The 21,345-nt window shown below is 49.1% G+C and overlaps 4 protein-coding genes across 12 annotated transcripts; 1 reads left to right on the top strand and 3 right to left on the bottom strand.

Moving 5' to 3' along the window:
* Positions 1-8: 8 nt before the first annotated feature.
* On the bottom strand, positions 9-3,236 carry LOC117893557 (DDB1- and CUL4-associated factor 8). The gene is made up of 6 exons (XM_034800219.1): positions 2,756-3,236; positions 2,037-2,682; positions 1,130-1,969; positions 925-1,067; positions 627-867; positions 9-564 (listed from the first exon to the last, which is right to left on the bottom strand). Exons 1-6 carry the CDS (start codon positions 2,905-2,907, stop codon positions 208-210), a joined length of 2,379 nt encoding a protein of 792 aa, XP_034656110.1. The 5' UTR covers positions 2,908-3,236; the 3' UTR covers positions 9-207.
* Positions 3,237-3,677: 441 nt separating this feature from the next.
* Positions 3,678-6,801, top strand: LOC117893564 (probable chitinase 2). Of its 2 annotated transcripts, none has more exons than XM_034800233.1 (5): positions 3,678-3,808; positions 5,079-5,181; positions 5,246-5,410; positions 5,473-5,978; positions 6,040-6,801. In XM_034800233.1, exons 2-5 carry the CDS (start codon positions 5,079-5,081, stop codon positions 6,715-6,717), a joined length of 1,452 nt encoding a protein of 483 aa, XP_034656124.1. In that variant the 5' UTR covers positions 3,678-3,808; the 3' UTR covers positions 6,718-6,801. The 2 variants fall into 2 exon arrangements, with proteins under 2 accessions (XP_034656124.1, XP_034656125.1); XM_034800234.1 differs by having other exon boundaries at positions 3,681-3,814.
* A 398-nt stretch (positions 6,802-7,199) lies between these two features.
* On the bottom strand, positions 7,200-12,662 carry LOC117893555. Of its 6 annotated transcripts, XM_034800214.1 has the most exons (5): positions 11,402-12,662; positions 10,236-10,468; positions 9,994-10,177; positions 8,640-9,927; positions 7,779-8,188 (listed from the first exon to the last, which is right to left on the bottom strand). In XM_034800214.1, the coding sequence occupies exons 1-5, from the start codon at positions 12,315-12,317 to the stop codon at positions 7,882-7,884; spliced, it is 2,928 nt and encodes a 975-aa protein (XP_034656105.1). In that variant the 5' UTR covers positions 12,318-12,662; the 3' UTR covers positions 7,779-7,881. The 6 variants fall into 6 exon arrangements, with proteins under 6 accessions (XP_034656102.1, XP_034656103.1, XP_034656106.1 ...); XM_034800211.1 differs by having other exon boundaries at positions 7,200-9,927; positions 11,402-12,659; XM_034800212.1 differs by having other exon boundaries at positions 7,200-9,924; positions 11,402-12,659.
* Positions 12,663-14,438: 1,776 nt separating this feature from the next.
* Positions 14,439-21,042, bottom strand: LOC117893561 (glycerol kinase). Of its 3 annotated transcripts, XM_034800222.1 has the most exons (4): positions 20,455-20,679; positions 16,121-16,750; positions 14,946-16,056; positions 14,439-14,913 (listed from the first exon to the last, which is right to left on the bottom strand). In XM_034800222.1, the coding sequence occupies exons 1-3, from the start codon at positions 20,618-20,620 to the stop codon at positions 14,948-14,950; spliced, it is 1,905 nt and encodes a 634-aa protein (XP_034656113.1). In that variant the 5' UTR covers positions 20,621-20,679; the 3' UTR covers positions 14,439-14,913; positions 14,946-14,947. The 3 variants fall into 3 exon arrangements, with proteins under 3 accessions (XP_034656113.1, XP_034656115.1, XP_034656114.1); XM_034800224.1 differs by lacking the exon at positions 20,455-20,679 and adding an exon at positions 20,888-21,042 and having other exon boundaries at positions 14,439-16,056; XM_034800223.1 differs by lacking the exon at positions 20,455-20,679 and adding an exon at positions 17,903-18,126 and having other exon boundaries at positions 14,439-16,056.
* Between the last annotated feature and the right edge of the window lie 303 nt (positions 21,043-21,345).

The following is a 21,345-nucleotide window of genomic DNA, read 5'->3' as shown; positions in this document are numbered from 1 at the left end:
TAAACATTGTTCCAAATTAATATAATAATATAATATATGCAGGCCTATTCTTTACAAGTACAAATTCACAGCATTCAAAACGCTTCTAAGAAAACAAACAAAGGAAAGAGACTCGCAGATCAGCTCGTTTCAGAATCTAACTGCAGCTAACTCCACTTGCACCACTCGAGATGTTGAGATATTTTGGAGCTAAACTTTGGATTGGGCTTATTGCGTGTTGCAGCGCATTTCATATGCCTCGCCGTGGTTGCTCTCCGAGCTGCTGCTGTCGCGTCGCCGATACATGGAACTGTTGTCGCTGACGGAACTGGTGGCACTGCTACTGTTTTGGTCGTGCTCTGGCAACGCTCCAGGTGCGGCATCCGCATCAGCAGACGCTGCAGCACGATTGCGACGGCGATAGCGACGATTGTGCCAGCGTGCCATGGTGGAGGGATTATCCAAGAATTGACGAAAAAATAATAGGCCCTGTTGGCTGGCATTGTCTTCGCCAACTGTCTCCCAAATGCTGCGTCGAAAGTTTCTATAGAGCGTCTCACGCAGCCCATCGGGTTTTGGGATTTGCTGCAAAAGGGAAGATTTGATTGAAAGATTTAATTGAATGCCAGCAGCTGGAACACACTCACTTTTACGGGTGCATCGGGCGTCCAGATTTTGACAGTATGCTCCAGGCCCGAGGTGGCCAGCACTGGCATCCAGGGATGCGGCTCCAGGCAGTTGACAACACCCGCCATGTCGCCCTTCATGTGGTTAATGATTGACTCTGTGTTCTTGTCCCAGAAAAAGATGTGACCGCAGTCGCTGCCACTGATGACGTACTCGGATCGTGGTCCAAAGAAGTTGACGCCCTTGATGGTGCGATGGTTTCTGTGTGGCAAACGGTGAGCAGGAGAACAGACCACAATAATCTAGAGCATGACTTACACGTGACCCTCGTAGCAATGAAGAGATTCGCCCTCTTTGTAGTTGCGGGTGTCATAGAGAAAGATGCCAGCATCGCTGTAGGAGGCCAGGATCTCGCTGCCACTGTGATTGTAGACGGCGCAAGTGATTTGCGTGATTTTTGTCTTAAGGAACGAGAAGTAAACACAAATGAAAAGTCTCCCGTTTGGGCGGTGAAATTGCTCACCTCCCGAACGCCTCGGGGGGTCATCTCGTGGATGGGCTCTGGCAGCTTGCGCTTGTCGTAGACACGCAGATTGTCATCAGCGCCGCTGACACAAAACTCGGGCGCAAACGGATGATGCGAAATGCTGAAGAGACGCACGCGGCTCCGTTGGCCCCGCCTGTTGGGATCGGTGTAGCCAACCTTCAGCATGGTGTTGGCGGATGTGCTGGTGCGAAGATCAAAGTGCTTGACGGCACCATCCTCGCCGGCGCTCATCACCTCGTGCTTGGTGTGCGGCACCACAACGAGCTTGTGCACAGCATCGCTGTGCGTGTAGAGTCGCGTGGGCTTTGTGTCGCCACCGGATGGAGGAATGACGGCGCGTCGCACCTGACCATCGCGACTGGTGGACACAATGTCCAGGCAGCCGGCACTGTCTATGAACTTGGTCTGGAATATGTTCGTGTGATGGCCCGACTTGAACACGTGCAGCGGCTTATCGTTGGCCCAGTCCCAGACGATGATTCGTGTATCGTCGGAGCCAGAGCAGAGCAGATCTCCGGCCCGATTGAAGTTGAGGCAGTTCACGCAGCCATTGTGTTTCTTCATTGTCTTCCAGAGTGACATCTGCTCCACGACATGCCTGGATCCGTAAAAGCCACGCCCGAAGCTCTGCACCGAGGTGTGCCCGCCGCGCCATCCAATCCGATTGATGATATTGTGTTCGCGCTGCATCAGCTCATTGGCCGAGATCCAGGTGTATGGCGGTTTATCCTTGTACATGATTTCGTTCACGGCAAAGTCAATGTTCTCCCGGTCGGCCGCATTTGGCTCCGGTTCAATCCAATCACTGTGGTCCATCTGGTGCCCGCCCCACGATGATGACGAGTGTTAGAAAAGAACAGAAGTGAAATTCTTCAGAACTTACCATTCCACCATCACTGGAGCTGTTGGTGCTGGAGCTGCTGTAGTGGGTCCAAAAGTCATCCTCCACGCGACTATTGATGGTATCGGCGTCACTCGATGACTGCTCGTCGTCGTCGTTGGGTATGGGATTCGGTTCTGCTGCCTCTGCGGCTACCTCGGGCTCTTCGTCTACACTGGGCAGAGCTGGGGCGGCGGCAGCTGACTCACTGTCGCTGCTGCTCTCCAATGTGGCCACAGGATCGACGGTTATGCGGCGATAGGAACGTGTGGATGGTATATTGCGCTGGTTGAATGTGGGCGAAGTGTCAGTGCCATTGGAAGTGCCGGGATTTGCTTCATCATTATCATCGCTGTCGATGGCATGTAGCGGAGTAAATATCGGAAGCAAAGCACTGGCTGCCGCTGGCGACAGCGCACCCAGCAAGAGACTAATCTTTGTGGCAGCCTCCTCTGGCGGTGCCATTGATTCGTCGTTGCCCCCTGTCGTCTCAACCTGCGGCAAAATCTGCTGGCTGCTTACTCCTCCCTCTCTGTTGCTCTCGCCGTCATCGTCGTCGTTGTCGTTGTTATAATCGTTGCTGCTTGTGTTGGTGTTGTTTTGGGTTCCTATTTCAGTCTCGCTTACGACTGCCGTTTTTTCTTCGCTTCTTTTTGCCAAATCCAAACAAAAATCAATCAAGAACTACGCACTTGTTGGGGCGTATAACCTCATGTACTTACACAGCTGGTGCTGCCGAGGAGTCTATGTCCATGGTCGCATCTCCTGCAGCGGAGCGGCTGCTGGAGCTCTCATCTTCGTCATCGGAATCATGGCGCTTCTGGCGCTTGCGCGCGGATGCCGCTTCAGCATTACTATCCTCATCCGTATCCATTCTGCAACGTCACAATGTGTCAATCAAACCGTGACAAGTGCACCTGTTTCTGCTTGACGATTCTTTCTTTTCGATTTTCCCTTTTTTCAAGTGTACGTTGTTTATGTAGTTGTTTATGTCCGAACCGAAGGCAGTGATGGCAAACCAAACGAATATTCAGGGCTACAGCTTCAATCGCTTGGCCGCGATGGATCGATACCGCCGGACGCACTATCGATGTCTGTATGTAAACATTCCTCTCACGCGCCGTGATTTCAGTGATTTTTGAAACACTCCGATTTTAAATATTGATTTTGAAGCAGTTTCCTAAAAGCAAGACATGCTGTTCCCCAAATTAAAAATGTCGTAATGCTCGCGTAACGAAAACAAAAAGAAATCTGAAGTTTAACAATACAAACGGAATTATTTTTACTTTTCAATACGATACGAGTCAGAAGATTACATTTGAGTAATGTTTTCTAAAGCCATACTGGTTAGAATAACGTTAGCCGACTGAGATCTGAAATGTTTTCCATTTATTAATTCCAGAATACATGTTTTTTGTACATAATAAAAAGTTATCTTAGGTTTTTCTCCATGCTTGCTCCAAGCTTAACTTAACTCCGTCTTGTAATTGGCTCTTTGGCGACTTGAGCTCTTGCGACTGCTGGGGGATGGTGGCTCGGCTTCGAGTTCGGCTTCAGTTGCTTTTTATACATACATATATACATTTCAAGCTGTGGCCACGAAGACCACGACAACGAAGACGGCGACGACGACAAGTTTTGTTATTCAGTTAAATGCGGAAAGGCGACGGAGGCGGTACAAAGTTTTATGACGGCGCGTGCGTGGCAGCCAGTTTAAGCGAAACAGAACTCAAAATAAAATAAAATAAAACTTAAGCATCAGGCAATAAAACATTGTACGTGTATAAGCAATTCAAATCGAAGACACATCGTACGACGGTCCACTTGTTATGCTTTCCATTAACGAATATCTTGTGCGACGACTTCGCCCAGCCCATTTCGGAGTTGAGGTTTCGTCTCCCTCCAGTGTGTGTGTGTGTTTACGTGCTAATTGGCTTTCCACTTCCTCTCCCTCTCATCCAGCTACGCATGCGCAATGCAATCTACGTACATGAAGAGTTGCTCCCTAAACAGAATCTTCGTGAATCTTCCTATACATAGTACATAATTACATACATAGTTACATATTTATTTATGTATGTGCATAGTTCAATCCTCTGTGGAATTTGTTTTTGCTCTGATGTTGTTTTCCTCTCGATTTCGTTGATATTCGTATTCTGATTCCGTTTTCACATGTTTTGCGGCTTCTTTTGTCCGGGGGTTCAACGCGTGATGAACGCTCAATTCCGGTTTGCTTCAGCCTCGAGGCTAAACAAAAAACAAATTAATATGCAAAATGAAAAATTTGTAAAAACAAGCCGGAAAGTGAAACCATTTAAGAGTTGCTTTTCCAACCAATTTCCACGCAAACAAAAAACCTAAGTGCATATTCATGCCATTTCTTATCAAAAAACATCCAAAGTAAAGTTGTTTACGGAGCCCGAACCAAAGCAGATAGCAAACTTTACATAGTCAGAAGTAGTAGCTCTGGGTGGAAAAACTTGCTTGGGATGTCTGTAGTTTGGCGAATGAATGATACAACGTGATTCATCAGCCTCTTTAGTTGGTCATTGCGTTGCCGTTCTGTGCGATGCACCTTGTCACCGCCGGTCGTCAGCTATTTAAGGGCCTTCGGGCGAAAGTTGAGAATCAGGTTCGACAACCCACACAGCAGTCCCATGCGAATTTGGTTCAAGTATTCCCCTTCTGAGATGGTTGCCGAAACGAATTCGTGATAACTGCATGGAATACCAGTATTCCGGAGAGTCGGCAACAAAGAGAAGTCTTTGATTACATTCTGGCTGTCTGTCAGTTCGATGATGAAATGAGTTTCTAGCACACGGAGTACTCGTAAATGGCAATGAATGAGTCACAGTTCTACTGTTTCGACTCTCTAAGAATTCTTTTGCCTTTCACTTTTCTTGCATTCATCCCCGCGTCAAGCCGCCGTTCAATTAAAGTTCGTAATTGAACGGAATTGGAATTATGAAAATGTTTCTGTCGCTACAAAAGTCGCTTGACCACGCAAATTCATTCAATTCGTTGCTCGTGTCTCTCTTCCCATAGATGCGTCAGAGAGAGGTATGGGGAGAAGCACCGCAGCTGTGGCTCCTTCTGCTGCTGGCATCCGTTTCGTGCACATTGTGGGCTTCAGTGGACGCCAGGACGGGTGAGTGCGATGGCAGTGGCTAACCGCAAAAGGGGTTGACACATTTCACATCTCACTTTTGCAGGTCCCTCGCACGACAAGGTGGTGGTTTGCTACATATCCACATGGGCTGTGTACCGGCCCGAGCAGGGTGCCTATGCCATAGACAACTTTGATCCCAACTTGTGCACCCATGTGGTGTACGCCTTTGCCGGCCTCGACATAACGCAGGCGTCCATCAAATCGCTGGGTAAGGGGGAGCACGACCACGTTCGATTAATATATTGCCTTATGCTAATTCCTTTTGCTTAGATCCCTGGCAGGACCTGAAGGAGCAGTACGGCAAGGGTGGCTACGAGCAGCTGACCGGCCTGAAGCGCAGTCATCCACATCTGAAGGTCTCCCTGGCCATTGGTGGCTGGAACGAGGGCTCGGCCAACTACTCCAGCCTGGTGGGCAACAGCTACCTGCGGGAGCGCTTCGTCAAGCAGGTGTCCAGCTTTGTGCGCAAATACAACTTCGATGGCCTCGACCTGGACTGGGAGTATCCCACGCAGCGCGGTGGCAAGCCCAGCGATCGCGAGAACTTTGTGGCTCTCACCAAGGAGCTGCGCGATGAGTTCGACAACCATGGACTGCTGCTCACCTCGGCCATTGGCGCGGCCAAGAAGGTGATCGACGAGGCGTACGATGTGCGACAAATATCGCGGTATCTGGACTATCTGCACATCATGTGCTACGACTATCACGGCAGCTGGGACCAGAGGGTGGGCTACAATTCCCCACTCGCTGCCCCCGCCGAGGATCCACTGAGTGTGGTAACAGTCTTGCTACAAAATAATCCATTTTAAGATGTTAATTGTGCCTGAATTATTGCAGAAATTCACCATTGACTATCTGCTGAAGCTCGGTGCGCCGCCATCGAAGCTGGTTCTCGGCCTCCCCTTCTATGGACGCACCTTCAAGACGGTTTCCGAGGGAAATCTCAATGATGCCAGCGATGGTGTGGGCTTCCGCGGACCATTCACGCGCGAGGATGGCTTTCTGGGGTACAACGAGATCTGCAATATACTGAGCAACAAGACTTCGGGCTGGACCAAGCAGTGGGACCCACAGACCAGCCAGGTGCTGGCTCGCTCCGAGCGAAATGTGTTCACGCAAGATGTGAGTGTTGTGACGTTCGACAGCTCGCGCTCCATCGCCAACAAGGTGCTGTATGCCATGTCCAAGCGTCTGGCGGGCGTCATGGTCTGGTCGGCGGACACGGATGACTTCCTTGGCAACTGTGAGCTGGATAGCGATACCTTTGAAGATTTCAAGGTGGTTAGCAGTGCGCCCCGGCGACTCAGTCAGAGCTATCCCCTGCTACGTACCATCAACGAGGCCACAGTGCTGGCACTGGAACAGCTGGCCGTACCGGAGCCAGTGCCGGATGATTCGGAGAACGAGATCCCTCACGGCAGCATTGCTGATCGCAAGAATGCGGCCGCCTCTCTTGTTAGCCTCAGTGTCACTGCCACGGCTCTCTTTATGCTGCTGCACAGTCTGGCCCATTGACAGAGCGGCGTAATGAAGCCATAGTCATAGTAATCCCAGTTGTACTGTACGACGTAGTCATTAAATTCCAAATTGTAATTTTAATTAATAGCGTCTTTGTTTTTAACGATCTTCATATTGATCGATAGTAGCCGAGTATACTATCGATATACAAAGCTTTGATGGCGCAGCCCTGGTCTCGGAATTTACCGCAATTTCAAAACACGCGCGGATTTGTTGTTGTTAAAATGCTTCGGATATACTTTGTTCTTTAATAAATTTAACTTGCGCTCTAACATTTAACTAACTATGTATATACTATATATGTATGTATATGTGTGTAAGTGTGTGTGTGTATATGTATGCAACTATGTAAATACGCAGGTAAATATAACATAATTTGTATATAATAATAATATTTGTACACTGTGCGACAAAATGGAAACTTCTGTATGTGCTCAGCACGTGCCAAATATTAGTTTGTAGATAAGGAAGAGTTTTTTAAGTTTTTAAACGTGATTTGGGAGGTAAAGGTTTGTCTACAAACTAATTTTTGTCGCGTGCCAAGAACAAAATCGCCGACGCACAGTGTTTGTCATTTCTACAATTTCTCAACATTCAATTCAATGCTACAATATTTGTGTGTTTACGATAGTAAATATTCCATATTCAATATAAACTATGTGTATATACTATATGCAAAGGATATTTCGCGTAAAATAGTTAAAGCAAAGTGTGCACGGCCGGCGGGGGCCTTTGAGTTGGTTAGACAGAGAGAGAAAGAGATTGAGAGGGAGGAACTGCTGCTCCTCTGTTGGATGGCAAACATTACAAATGCGACGATATTTTGTTGGTGTGTGTGTGTGTGTGCGGGTGGACGTGGAGAGAACACTAAAGAATCGACGAGTACATAGTCCCGTATTGAGTATATAATGATGATAATGAAACCACTGCGCCACTCCGCCTAGACAAACACCTCGTCGCACGCTTTGTCTCACAAACGCCCCCCGTCCGATGACCAGTCTGAGCGATCAGCTCCGCCTCCACTGCCATAGATGTCCAGCTGCTCCCGCGAGCGTGTTTTCGACTTGGACTTGTGCTTGTGGCTGCCGCCGGCAATGGCGCGCTGCAGCTGATAGCTGCCCACTGGATTGTTCCTATCGTTGATGACCTCGTAGTGGGTATCTACGCCAACAGTTGACGTACCACCGCCGGCCATGAGCAGCTCGTGGATGTTCTTTGTGGAGCGACGATGTGCCTCCAGGCACTGCGACTCCGAGGAGTATGGGAACGAGGCCACAAAGCTTGGTGATTGCTGTCCCGTCGTGCAGGGCGTGCACGGCGGATCGCTGGCAAAGTTTGCAGGTGGCGGTGGCAGTGATCCACCGCAGGGCGTGGATGGTGACAAGTCGGTGAACTCAGTCTTGGCCTCCGACTCCACGGAGCACATGCTCTGGCGCGAGATCTCCTTCTGCAGCTGTTGCTGCTGCTGCTGCTGCTCCTTCATCGTGGGCATATTGAGGTTCGAGCTCTCATAGTCGTCCTCGAGCCGTGCCTGAGGGGGAATGGGCAGGCGACTGCGTATGGAATGCTCTCGTCGTCCGAATCTCTGTGCCAGATAATCCTCATTCGCCGAGGAGTTGGAGTTGCTGTTGGTGTTGGCGTTGCTCTGGCTGCTGCTGTGGCTGCAGTTGCTGTGCTGATGCTGATGATGATGGTGCCCCTGATGCCGATGGGCGTTGTCGTAGTAGTTGTCGTTCTTCACGGACATGTTGCAGCAGCTGCTGACGTCCGCAAAGTAAACCTCCGACTCGGCGGGGTCCTGCAGTAGCGAGCCCACCACCTGATCCTTGGCTATGGCTCCGTTCGAATCCTGATATCCGCTGTTCTCCACGCCCGTCGAAGACTGCGTCTGTGCCTCCTGCGCACCCGATTGAGTGGACTGCTGCTGCTGTGGCGGCTGCTGCTGATCCTGCTTGGCAAACAGCTGCTGGACATTGGGTCGCTGCTGGCTGGGATTACTCTGTGGTCCGATGCTCTTGGCCCCGGTGCCCGCCTCGATGCGCTTCTTCAGCTTCCGCGTGGGCAGCGTGTTGGAGCAGCGATCCCTCTCCCTCACATTGCCGCCTCCGTCGCTGTCCGAGGGCGTGTTCTCGTACTCCACCTTCGACTTGTAGGCAGAGGAGCGTGTGGACGTCATGCCAGTCATGTTGCCAGTCATACTGCTCAGACTCAGGCCATCCATCCGCTCCAGAGTAGCCGACTGGCCTTGGATTCGCTGCAGCTGCAGCTGTTGCTGCTGCTGGGGATGTGCGTGGGCGTGGGCGTGCGAGTGTTGATGCTGGTGCTGGTGCTGCATCGCCTGCTGATGGAGCTGCTCCTGGGTGAGGGCCACCGTCGTGGTTGAGGGATTGCCAGCCAGACAGGCCGCTGGCTGCAGATACTGGTAGTAGCCACGCCTCGCGGGGCTATTGGGATCGCTGTACGGCGGCGGCGGACCCCACACTCCGTAGGGCAAGGCATTGGGCGGCGGCATTCCATTATAGGTGGCACCCACCGCTGGCTCTTCGATCAGCATTTGATTACCGTCCGCCGTCATGGCCGTGGCAGAGCTGAAACCGTACTGGGAATCCGGACTGGCTGCTGCCTGGCGGAAGCGTCGTCCCGTGTCCGGTGTGGTGCGCTGCCATGGCATTCTTGGCCAGCTCCAGCCGCTGCTGCTGCGTCCGCCTGCCCCTGCTCCTCCCCGTTCTCCGCCACGACACTGTCCGGAGGCATCGTCACCGCCTGGATTAGGCGAGTAAAAGTTTCCCGGTGGCTGGGACGCCCAAAAGCGTTGCTCCGCTCCACCGCCTCCGGCTGCCGCGGCTGCTGCCGCCACCGTGGCCTCGTCCCAGGGATAAGCGGTGGTCTGCATCGGCAGCGTCATCTGCCTATGGGCGTGGCACTGCTCGCAGCAGCGACAATTGAGCATACGTCCGGGTGCACCGAGAGCTCCCATCGAGGGTGGCGGCGCCTGGCTGGCATAGAGGGAGCGGCAACGCAGCTCCAGCTGCTCCCAGTACATCTTCTTGCGCTCATGACTAAGCAGCTGGTAGACGAGCATGCAACTGAAGACGGCAATGAGCACACCGGCCACTGACAGCCCGAAGATGGCCCGCAGGCAGGAGTATAGGGATCCATGGACGACACCGCAATCGGAGAGGGAGTCAAAGACCAGACGCACTCCTTCTGAGGAAACAGGCAATGCATAAATGGAGGAGCATAAACACCACACAGACGACAGACAATGCTTACCCTTGTCCACACGATCCACCTGGGACTCGATGAGGTCCGAGTAGCAGGTGCAAGTGCGCGTCTTCTGGGCGTATTCGCACTCCCGCAGCGCCTGCAGGCGACTCATGTGCAGCACGGTGGTGGTGACCGTGACCAAGGCACAGGTGAGAGCAGAGACCAGTCCACAGGCGCCCGACAGTTTAATCTGCAAGAGCAGAGGTTAAAATAATCTATGAGGAGTGGAATGATGTGCTGCCACTTACCAGATAGCTATAGCGATTCCTTCGACGGGCCAGGCTCATGATGCAGATGCCCGTGAGGATGAGCAGTGTGGCCGGCACAAAGGTCGGCACCGTCTCAAAGTTGCCCACGGTGATGGTGTACGAGTGCAGCAGGAAGTAGACGCCCAGAAAGAGAACGCCCAGCAGGCAGCTAAAGCCGCCGCAGATGAGGCACCACACCACATACTTCTTGATGCCAGCTCCATGGCGATGGGCTGCAGTGGGAGAGAACAACACAAAAACGGATATAAGATGGGGAATTAGAGGAGTCTAAAGCCAGTACCACGATGATGGGTATCCACATTGCCGGAGGACGGTGGCGGAGCGGGCACCCAGGAGCAGGGCGGCGGCATGCTGTACTGCACGAACTGCATCACCGGATAGCCATGCATTTTGGCAGGGATTCGTTGCTGTTGCTGTTGCTATTGCTGGAAGCCTTGCTGTCGTTTCGCTGGCCATAAACTGGCAGCCCCTATGCCCACATAGTGGCCATGGACAGGACGCGGAAGAGCATGAAGCAGCAGAGGATTCCTGAACACGTTTCCAAAAAACTCAGTTCCCTTACGCAAATTTCAACTTTGCTTTTTTTTCGCCTTCCCACTCGTCACTTGGTTTTCTTTTTGTTTTTTTTTTTGCCCCGCAACGAAACGGAAAAATATCTACACAGAAGTCGCTGATGGCACTGATGGAGATGCCACCGCTGCTGCTGCTACTGCTGGTGGCAGCTGCGCGAAGCGAGAGGCGGGAAGCAGAGGCAGAGTCAGAGGCAGGAGCGGGGGATACGGAAAAGCTGGGACCTGCGGATGTGCTTTGGGGATTGTGCGTTTGTTGCAATAACAGGAACGGAACGGTGTCAACTGAAAATCCCGACTGACATTAACACACTTCCAACCATTCAACCGAGCCGATGGAAGCCAAGGAACCATCCCCCAAGCAAATATTTGGGACCTGCAACAGCTCTCTCCGAGAGAGATATGAAGTCAAGGCGCAGGCGCTGGGGCCAGATATGCGGATGAGGAAGATATCAGAATGCCACGCGGAGGCTGGGACAGCAAAAAAAAAAAGGGTGACAAATCAGTGACTATCCCCCACAGGGCATGGATACGTGATTCACCTTTGGCATCTCTGATGCGCTGCGGGACACTCACCTATGGAACCATTTCCGTTGCTACGTGGCCTGGGCGGCGGGCGTGGCGGCAGAGGCGGTCGATTGTCATCCAGATTTTGGGATTTTCTGCCGCGAGCACTAGAGCCTCCCAAGGAGAGCACAGAACCTGCTGCCCCATCCAGCTCCGTGTCGTGGTAAATGTCGTTGCAGCTGTCGCTCGCGGGCTGAGTCTTGGGTGGCAGCTGCCCCGCACTGGAGCGCGGCTTCTTCTTCTTGATCATGGTGCTGTTGTTGTCGGATTCGCTGACCGTGATCTCATCCGCACCGAGCATGGCATCGGCCAGCAGGCTGCGCTTGTGCTGTGCCAAAGAAGAGCCTCCATTCGCGGCACAGCTGCACTCCAGGTCACAGTCACAGCTGCCAGCTCCCACCGAAGTGTCCAGCTGTAGATTGAGTCGATCCCTCTGTTGCTGCTGCTGTTGCTGCTCCTCTTGCAGCGCCTGGTAGGAGTGATTGAGCAGGGACTGGGCGGACTGCGTCTTGAGTGGCGTCGCTTGCTCTGTGGCAGGCACAGAGGCCTGTTGGTGCACCAGCACCGCCACTGCCATTGAACCGTTCTGTGTTGGTTGTTGCTGCTGCTGCTGTGGCAGTTGGGTCATTTGTGGCGCTCGGCCACAAGAGCAGGGGCACTGGCATTGGCTGGCTGGCTGCTGGATCGGCGGCTGTAACTGCATCTGCTGCTGCTGGTGATAATGTGCCGGATATTGTATGTAATGATAGTGATGGGGCGCCGGTGCAACCAACTGGCTGGGGGACATGGGAGATGCTTGTTCTAGACTCGCTTGAGAGCCGACACGTTGCAAGGATGTTGTTGTTCCTGCTGCTGCTGCAGTTGTTGTTGCTTCGGTTGCTGCTGCTGCTGTTGTGGATGATGTTGCCTCCTCCTTCTCCTCCATGACTAAGTGGTGCCCCCAGTGGCGTCTGCGTTGGCTAAACCGGTTTGACCCTTTAGCTTCGAAATGCTTATTTATGTTGCATACCACCACTGGCACGCACACATGCAACCACCGTCCATAATCGATGTGCGGATCGGGGTCTCACGCTTCCAATTTCAAGCACCGCGAATTCACAAAATTTATTGCTAATTCTGCAATATTTGCTAGCATTTGGAATAAATAAATAATTATCGGCTGCACATTAACATAAACAAGGCACTCGAAACGCGGAACACACACAACACACACGGGGGAGTAGCAAAAAAAACAAGAAAAGACGATCCAAATCCAATCCAATCCAAAACACCATTCAAACAGACTAACAAACCAACCGATCCGCGCACGCAACTCGAACACGGCTGACAGAGACTCGCAGCTGAAGAACAAATGACCAGTGTTGCCAAAAACTCAGCTCGGTTTTCCCGCCCGGTCTAGCTTTTTTTCAACATTAAATGTCGGGCAAAAGGGAAACTAGTTTTCGCTTAATATACCCAGAAAACCTTTAATGAACGGGAATACAAATTCAAGGTATCATTAGCTCTATTTTTGTTGCATTTTTAGTAATTCTTTTATTTTATTTTAGACAATCTAGCTTTGTTTCGTTCAAAAATATTGCCAGCACTAGCACTGAAAACGATCGAACGAACCTGTTGCGATGGGAATTGTGAATCAAATTGGTTCGAGCTCAACCAACTCACACCCACACACCAGCGAGGCACTCCTGTGTCCGTGAGCTCATGAGTGTGTTTTTGTTGGTGTGTTGCCTGTTTGAAGACCGACCCAAAAGGTGTGCGGCGCGCTTGCGCTTCAACATCAAACGGATTCGATTCCGGTTCTGGTGTCTTGCTTGTTGTTGTTGCTGTTGCACTGATTCATTGTAGGTGTGTGTGTGTGTGTTTGTGTGTGAAGACCCGCAGTCCGAACAGAGAAAATCAATTTCTTTGTATGGTTCTTGTTACCTTTTATTTTTTTTCTGTTACCTGAGTCTACCTGTATCTGGTAAAGGGCTTGTTGTTGTTGGAACTCTCATTCATACAAGTGTGTGTGTGCTTGAGAACCATTTCTGAGCGTGTGTGTGCGAGTGGGTTTGATGAGATCCAATTTAAATGTGATCCATCTCACAGTCCAAACTGGCTATGGTGAATGGGATCTGTATCGTGTCTAGAGCGCCATGGTAAATATCAACTCAAAGTTGTCTTTCCCTTTATATATGTATGTAAATATCTGACATGTCTCACACACGAGTGTGGGAAGAACTCCGTTAGCTCCAGGCTCCACAGGTATTAAAAAATATGTCTTTATAGAGGCTTTACAGCACTCGTTGGCGCATTGCCATGTGAACTTCTTGATTGTTTCCAAACCATTCTTCATGCTGGTCAGACCATCCTCTTCTCAAGACTATCATGGGAATCAGCTGAATCTGTGTACACGTGCTTCGTACTCGGCAGGTTAAACACCTTGCAGAGCGTCGAACCACTTCTAGGTGCACCGGCAAACTCATTTTGGATTTCGCTCGAATATTTTCTGAGGATTCCCGAAGATTACCTGTTAACCAACAACGACGTAGATTATTTTATTCATTTCTGTAATTCGATATTTACTGGGACTAGCGCTAATAGCTATTTCGACACACCTTTAAATTTGTTAATTTGTTTCAAAAAAGACCCCCCAATGAGGGTCCCAATGAGTTCAGAGCACACACCCACCATCTATTAATCAATCGATTACTTTTGTCATAAATATTTGCCTGTTGTTGTTGACATTTCCGTTTGCTGATAACACACGCGACACTGCCAGGGGGGCCTCGCACCTGAAGGGAGATTGAAATATTGCAAAGTGATGTGGAAAGAGATGAGATCCGTAATATTGCCACATTTCACTTCAAGAAATTTAAAGCAAATAGGAGTTGAGTCACATATCTAGCAATACCAATATTTTTAGCACAGATAATCTTATCCAAGTCACGGGTTCGAAGAGCTCTTCGTTTTCAAATCCTCTTTTCCAGCTTTGTTCCATTTATATTATCGCATAAACGGAAAACGCAGAAAACCTAATCAGCGATTTATAGAGATTATAAGAGAATTCTTGGTAAATCGCAATGAAGAGCAATGTTTATTAGTTAGGGGACGTAATCACTATACATACTATACATATAGACGTACACGTACAAATATGGGGCGGGGTACCACCTACTTATTTTAAGAGTCATCGCTTGTGCCCTTTGGCTATATACAATTTCGTTGTTAAAGAGAACGGACACGCACCTGGGGAGGGGGACGATAAAACAAAGATAGGGTAAAGTATACAATACACTTAAAATAGGTTAGAGCAAATGACTTTCTGCCTAAGATTAGGGGTCGTAGGCTATCGTAACTATTTACAGAGTTTAAAGCACAATTAACCATCTTTCTCTTTAGACTCTTTAGAGGGGATTTCCTGAAGAGCTATCTATGTACAAACATTGCAGGGCAGTGCAGTGTGTCAAGGGAAGAATTAATTATAATCACAACCGAGAACCGATCGAAATGTCATGGAGTGGGTACGATAGTATTGGCAGCACACAAGTCCATGTAGAAGGCCCATTGGCAGTATTACTGGGCTGTCGCTGCAAAGGAGTGCACCAGCATGGCAAAGCTGCTGATGAGGAATATACTCGCTGGCAGCGACGACAGCATGCGGTAGTTCTCCTCGGTATGCTCGCGCGTCTTCTTCTGCTTGATGACCCAGCCCAGGCTGCGTTCGACGGCCCGCTTCCACTTGCCGTAGCGCTCCTTTCGCTCCACATCCGTGGTTGTGGCCAGGAACGTGTCGTAGTGTACGTTCTCGTAGTAGCGCTTCTCCGGCTCAAACTTGCACAGATCGATGCCCTCCGCTTGGGCGGCACACATAGCCGCCCCGAAAGCCGTCGAGTCCATCAGCTGAGAGCGGAACACAGGCATGCCGATGGTGTCTGCCTGGAGCTGCATCAGCAGGTTGTTCGTCGTAAGCTTGCCATCGGCATGCAGCTTGTTGATCTCATAGCCGCACTCCTGATGCATGCACTCCAGGATGTCGCGTGTCTGGAAGCAAATGCTCTCCAGTGCCGCCCTCACAATGTGGTTCTTCCGCGTGAATTGCGTGAGGCCGATGATGATGCCACGCGCATTCTGACGCCAGTAAGGAGCATACAGTCCGGTGAAGGCGGGCACAAAGTAGACATCCCCCGATGTGGGCACCATCTCGGCGTACTTCTCTGCATCGCGTGAGTCGGGCAGAATTCGCATTTTGTTTTGCAACCAGGACAGGGCATGTCCTGCCACCGATACGGCTCCTTCGATGGCGTAAATCGTGGGCGCCTGCGGTCCCAACTTATAGGCGACAGTCGTTAGCAGTCCGTGGCGTGAAAAAACGGGCTTGTCGCCCGTGTTGCACAGCAAGAAGCAGCCGGAGCGATAGGTGTTCTTGGTCTGGCCCGGTTTGACGCACATTTGGCCCAGCAGCGAGGCCTGCTGGTTGCCCATAATCCCGCTCAGTGTCATGCCGCGCAGTGCACTTCGCTCCGAGGTGATCTTGCCAAATATCTCCGAGCAGCTGCGAATGGTGGGCAGCATATCCTCCTTGATGGCGAATGTCTTGAGCAGCACGGGGTCCCAGTTCTGGGTTTCGAGGTTCATGAGCAGCGTGCGCGAGGCATTCGTTACGTCCGTGATGTGAAGTGCACCTAAAATGCAAGAGCAAAAGAGGATTCACATTTTGAGTTACATTTGAATTTGAGAATCTCTTACCGTTGGTCAGATTCCACACGATCCAACTGTCGACGGTTCCCGCCTTGCAGCGCTGTCCGCGTATGGCCTGCCGCACCTCGGGCACGTTGTCCTTCAGCCAGCGGATCTTCAGGGCTGAAAAGTACGTGGAGATCGGCAGGCCAGTGATGTTGCGGAAATGATTTGGATCCTGCACCTTGGCCACAATCTTTTCCACAGTGCTGCTGGTGCGTATGTCCTTCCACACAATCGCATTGTAGAGCGGCTTGCCTGTGACAGCGTCCCAGACGATGGTCGTCTCGCGCTGGTTCGTTATACCCACGGAGACAATGTCGCTGGAGGTGAAGCCATGCTCGGGCAGCTGCTTGATGGCCTCCTCGGCACACTTGTTGATCGAGGCCATGATCTCCAGCGGATCCTGCTCGTACCAGCCATCCTGCGGACTTATCACGCTCAGCTCCACACGATGGGCGGCAATTTCATTGAAATCGGGCGTCGTGTATATGGAGAAGCCGATGGTCTTGGTGCCCTCATCAATGACGCCCACCAGGCCCGTGTGTTGGATCAGCGACTGCTTGCGCAGCTCCTTGCTGCGGAACGGTACATCCGCACTGGAGTTGGGTATGTTCTTGCCCTCCGTCATGCTGCTGGCTGCAAGATAAGAGCCGCAGTCGTAAGATTAGATAACCATTCAGTTGGTTAAGTATTGTGGGAAGGCAAGGCAACACCCCATTATTGCATAATTTGGTTCATTTTTGGAGAGGGTTCATTGTACATGTAATTTATGGGATGAAACATGGATCTAATAATAGAAAGAGAGTGATTTATGGTACGATTACATAGATAAAGATCGCTTGTTGTGGATACAAGATCAATCTGTGAGGGATAACAGTCTTCCATATGGTATAAGAAGTGTAGAAGAACCCTTGTTTAACACTCGAGATAAAGATCTCTGTGTGTTGTTCGCACTCGCGCCTAAAATTCCATCTCATTCGACTGGGTGACGGACCTGTCGTCGCTATTGTTTGACTTTGTACCCGGCTGTGGCGTCCGTGTGCGGCTGGCTTTTGGCCTGTTGAAGGGGGGGCTTGATTTCGACGCAGGTCTAACGGTCGAGCCCTCTTTCGGCGCACACATGGACAAACTGTGCCGCCACCCAAAGACTTATCATCGCTTGGGTGCTGTGTTCTCTCGCTGTATGAAGTGCCATTTGTGGTGCAAAGCAAATTCCAGCACATAAATTATGGTCAACTGTTTGGTATTTTGTGATCGCAGGTCTCGGCGACAAGGTCAAGTACTTAGGGAGATAACAGACCGATGATTGAGTGCACTGAATGATTAACTCAACATATATATAAAACACATATAATATACGCAAAGTACATGGGTTGTGTCAAGCATTAAATTTGATTATTTCCCCGTCAAACGGTACGATTCCGTTTATAGTTGAAACTTTCCACTTATTTCGAGAATTTCCGGATTGAACTGAGTTTACATCCCGAGATAAGGGATGTCCTCTAGTTGTTTTTGGGTTTTTATTGATATTTGCCAGAAAGAACCATCGACAATCAATGGATGTCTGGCTACAATCCCTGATTAGATATGGGAGAAACGCACGATCCCTTGACCGGCGTGGGTTAGACCCTAAACGACACTTCAACCCACCCGAAAAGGGAAGGTAAAATCAAACAATTATGGCTGGATAACATTCAAACGATAAAAAACATTCGATTCGATGATTTGAGTGCTTGATGAATTGATAGACTTTGGATGGTGGTTAACTTCACTTCGGATTGTACGCACATTTGATATTCGATTGTTTGGCGGTACTTCCTCTAGATAACACCGATACGGGAGAGAGCGTTCAACACTTGTTCAAATACTATAAATTATAAGGTGCAAGTGAAAGAGAGAGCAGCGGAAGAAAGACGGAGAGAGAGAGTGAGAGAGAGCGGTAGCCGATTTGTGTGAGGTGTAAAAAGTTCGTTATGCGCGCGACAAAATGGAATCACAACCGAACCGTTCGTAGCCAGCGCCAAATTGTATCTGAAAGTCAAAAATCCATCGTCGCTATCAAGGCGAAGGCGCGGCAGCGCACTGAAAATACATCGAAAGAGCTTTCAATATACTACTCTGCCCTATTCCTCATGTGTGTATTGAAAACAAACTAACAAATACACAGCCGCAGGTCTCCACACGAGCGTCCGTCCACCCGTATATGTACATTCCCGTATATTGTATATTGGAAACGACGCGAATACCAGCCATCGGAGCAGGCCAAATCAAATAAAACTGGTGGCAGCAACAGCTGATAAGACAGGCCCCACAGCCGGTAGTGGAGAGAGACATAGAGAGAGAGAGAGATTGGAGCGGGGGTCTCCATCTCTTGTCTCTTGTGGGTGGCAAAAGAGTCTCTTCTCGGTGCAATAAACTGCCAACTGGTTGCGACAGACGACAGTCGACAGACAGACGATGGCGACGGTGACGGCAGCCTTGGCATTTAAAAAACCCGCCACAAACATTTGCATCTGCCAGACGGATCTACCATGGGACAGTGGTCAAATGTGATTTGTTTTGGCAATCGAAAGGTTTTGCGGACTAGTCCGAAGGCAGACACATATAAGAAATTATCCCATAAAACTGTTACATAAATTTACATGCACTAACTGTGCAATTTCCCACTGTACGTAAGGTGCACTTCCAATTAACCATGTTTATGATGCAATTAGGGCTTGTTCAGGCATTCGATTTGCATATTCATGAGCAGAAGTTATTATCCCCACTTTGTTCCCAACAATTATAAACTGTAAAATGATTATTATTCTTAAGTGAGGAAAATATTCCACTGATGGGATCTCCACACATTAATTCTTTCGAGAAACCATCTATATTTGTGTGCAAGCTCGCGTGTGGGCGTCAGTTCATTCAGACAAACAGCCTCTGGGCCAATGTTCTTTCTTCTATAAATAGTTTGACCATTATTAAAAATATTCCATTGACGGCGGGGAAATACAGAATCTGCTTGACAAATTCAAAAGCAAAGTAAAGCAAAGCGAAAATAAAAGCAAAAGTCAAATGCAAATTATGATATTTGAATATTTGTGAATCCATTAAACTTTTGTTTACAAAAAAGTCAACGGGGGAGTGCGCTTTCTTATATAAACGAAGACATAAAGACGGCAAGCGAAGCGAACTTAATATAATTATTGTGTGATCGGAGCGAGCGACTTCATTAAAATAAATGTATATAATCTGGAAATGTCAGCGTGAATAACTCATGAATATATACACGTATACATACGTAGAGTTTTCGCGTGTGTTGGCCCACAAATGACAGCAATTCAGGCTTAATGGCCTGAACTGTTGCCCCGATGGTGGAGCAGTGTGGGGCATATGGGACAAGAGCTGACACTTAAGTCTTATCTGTCATCTGTCAGCTCTTTTGTGGAGGGTATAGGACAAGTCGTGTCTGCCTGATGGCCAACAATAAGTATAATGAATTGTGTGTGTTTCTTAATGTGTAATTTGAGGGTCTAAAAAAAAAATACAGCGAATGCTCGGTTGTGAAGACTGTTATTAAAATTGTCGCTGATTAGAGTATTCACTGTACAGAATGTCGTAATCCGAGGGATTCTGAAACTGGGAGTAAATAAGTCGCTGCAATACCTACTCATTTGCATGCCACCACATTATGTGCTAGAACTCTACATAAAAGTCGAACAGGTGCAGGTGCTTATGGGCATTCTATGCGCTATAAATCATCGCCCCGTGGGATCAAAGGTTCAATCAACTGTTCGCAATACAAAATTCACATGAATAATTACACATTTATATGACCCATGGGGCTATATATAGCTGAAGCCTTATCATATGGCACCATGTCGCATATCGAATGAAAAAACTTGGAACATATTTCGATGCGATTGCAAAAAACATTTGTTGGCCATTGATAAAATTGACTCCCATCACTGTTGACGAATGGACTCTGTCTGGGTTTTGTTTGCCATGAGTGTAGTTTCACTTGTTTTTGCTGACATATGATAACTGATAGCTTAATCGACAGAAACACGAGAGATTTCCAAAGTGTAATATTCCATTACGCCAGGTCAAAGGTCACGCGATTGGTGGCGCCGACGACTTTTAATCGGACAGTCGCATCTTTAATTATAGGCACACGTGTCATAGTTTTACACACACACACACGCACACGCACATTAAAGGTGCGGGCCCTGTTGTTTATATTTCGTACTTTGCTTACACTTGTTGGGCAATTAGTTACGTAAATTTCACATATTATAATTTACAAATACAAAATGCATTTTGCATTGCATCCGCATTGCGTTTTTAGTTCTTACCGCTTTCACAGTTGGCGACACATTGATGTGCTTGGGGCAAACAGCGATTGTTGCCATCAATAATGATCGCAGTGTGGGGCGGACAGAGAGCCAACTCACGTGATTCCCCTAAGCCCCACTGAGAGCAAAAATCAATACACGGACACCGCGTGGCATTGCGCTGCATACGTCATACATACTCGTAGTATGTGGACAGGCCCCTCTGTAGCTAATGACGTCACATCACGTCTGGCAAAGCCGCACAACAACAACACGTAATCAAAGTTGAACTAACCTATAGGCAGGGAGTTCCCTGCACACTATTATACACAGACATGCTCTAATGAATAAGCCATGACATAACCATTAGCATCCCATTGAGCATCATTAATTATTTATTTATCACTGGAGGCCAAGACACGTGAGCGCCGCTAGACAGACGTTGTACACTCACCTCCGCCACTCTCGCACCCACGCCGTGGAAACTCAAGCTGGTTTATGGACCACCAACTCTAAATATCCGACCACATTCTCGTTTTGTTTATTTGCAAGTTAAACAACATTTTATTGCTCTTTTTGTTGCTTTTTTTTATCAAAAGACGAGCCTCTTTTTTTCTGTGACCGCGGAATTATCGATAAAATATACCGACAGACCATTCGAAATATACCGTTTCATTTTCAAAATATACTGCAAATATACCGTACATCTTAAATCATTTTCATAGACTTTAATCTTCTGTTTAATTTTAGAAGATGTTTAGGAAGTTCAGCTTGCAAAATGTAATTTTACTCGAATCGTAATTTAATTCTCATGCCGATTGGCTAATTTTCATGACATATTTTTATTGGATTGATTGCAAATCCGTACCAAAGTTTGGGGAAGAGTGCTGCTCACGTTTCGCAGTAATGTAA

The sequence above is a fragment of the Drosophila subobscura genome, chromosome J, assembly GCF_008121235.1.
Source record: "Drosophila subobscura isolate 14011-0131.10 chromosome J, UCBerk_Dsub_1.0, whole genome shotgun sequence".
NCBI lineage: Eukaryota > Metazoa > Arthropoda > Insecta > Diptera > Drosophilidae > Drosophila > Drosophila subobscura.
Note: the sequence above shows the minus strand (reverse complement) of the source record. Positions and strands in the feature narration are given on the sequence as shown.

What these genes read in the sequence shown, in the direction of transcription:
- LOC117893557 (XM_034800219.1), bottom strand. Translation starts at nt 2,907, where the DNA reads ATGGATACGGATGAGGATAGTAATGCTGAAGCGGCATCCGCGCGCAAG. An exon ending in CCCCCCGAGGCGTTCGGGAG is followed by an intron (nt 1,068 to 1,129) that starts GTGAGCAATTTC and finishes TCGTTCCTTAAG; the next exon opens with ACAAAAATCACGCAAATCAC. An exon ending in CGCCCGATGCACCCGTAAAA is followed by an intron (nt 565 to 626) that starts GTGAGTGTGTTC and finishes TCCCTTTTGCAG; the next exon opens with CAAATCCCAAAACCCGATGG.
- LOC117893564 (XM_034800233.1), top strand. Translation starts at nt 5,079, where the DNA reads ATGCGTCAGAGAGAGGTATGGGGAGAAGCACCGCAGCTGTGGCTCCTT. An exon ending in GGCGTCCATCAAATCGCTGG is followed by an intron (nt 5,411 to 5,472) that starts GTAAGGGGGAGC and finishes CCTTTTGCTTAG; the next exon opens with ATCCCTGGCAGGACCTGAAG. An exon ending in CCGAGGATCCACTGAGTGTG is followed by an intron (nt 5,979 to 6,039) that starts GTAACAGTCTTG and finishes GAATTATTGCAG; the next exon opens with AAATTCACCATTGACTATCT.
- LOC117893555 (XM_034800211.1), bottom strand. Translation starts at nt 12,317, where the DNA reads ATGGAGGAGAAGGAGGAGGCAACATCATCCACAACAGCAGCAGCAGCA. An exon ending in GGAATCGCTATAGCTATCTG is followed by an intron (nt 10,178 to 10,235) that starts GTAAGTGGCAGC and finishes CTGCTCTTGCAG; the next exon opens with ATTAAACTGTCGGGCGCCTG. An exon ending in GGTGGATCGTGTGGACAAGG is followed by an intron (nt 9,928 to 9,993) that starts GTAAGCATTGTC and finishes CTGTTTCCTCAG; the next exon opens with AAGGAGTGCGTCTGGTCTTT.
- LOC117893561 (XM_034800222.1), bottom strand. Translation starts at nt 20,620, where the DNA reads ATGCAGCGCAATGCCACGCGGTGTCCGTGTATTGATTTTTGCTCTCAG. An exon ending in TGTCGCCAACTGTGAAAGCG is followed by an intron (nt 16,751 to 20,454) that starts GTAAGAACTAAA and finishes CTTATCTTGCAG; the next exon opens with CCAGCAGCATGACGGAGGGC. An exon ending in CGTGTGGAATCTGACCAACG is followed by an intron (nt 16,057 to 16,120) that starts GTAAGAGATTCT and finishes CTTGCATTTTAG; the next exon opens with GTGCACTTCACATCACGGAC.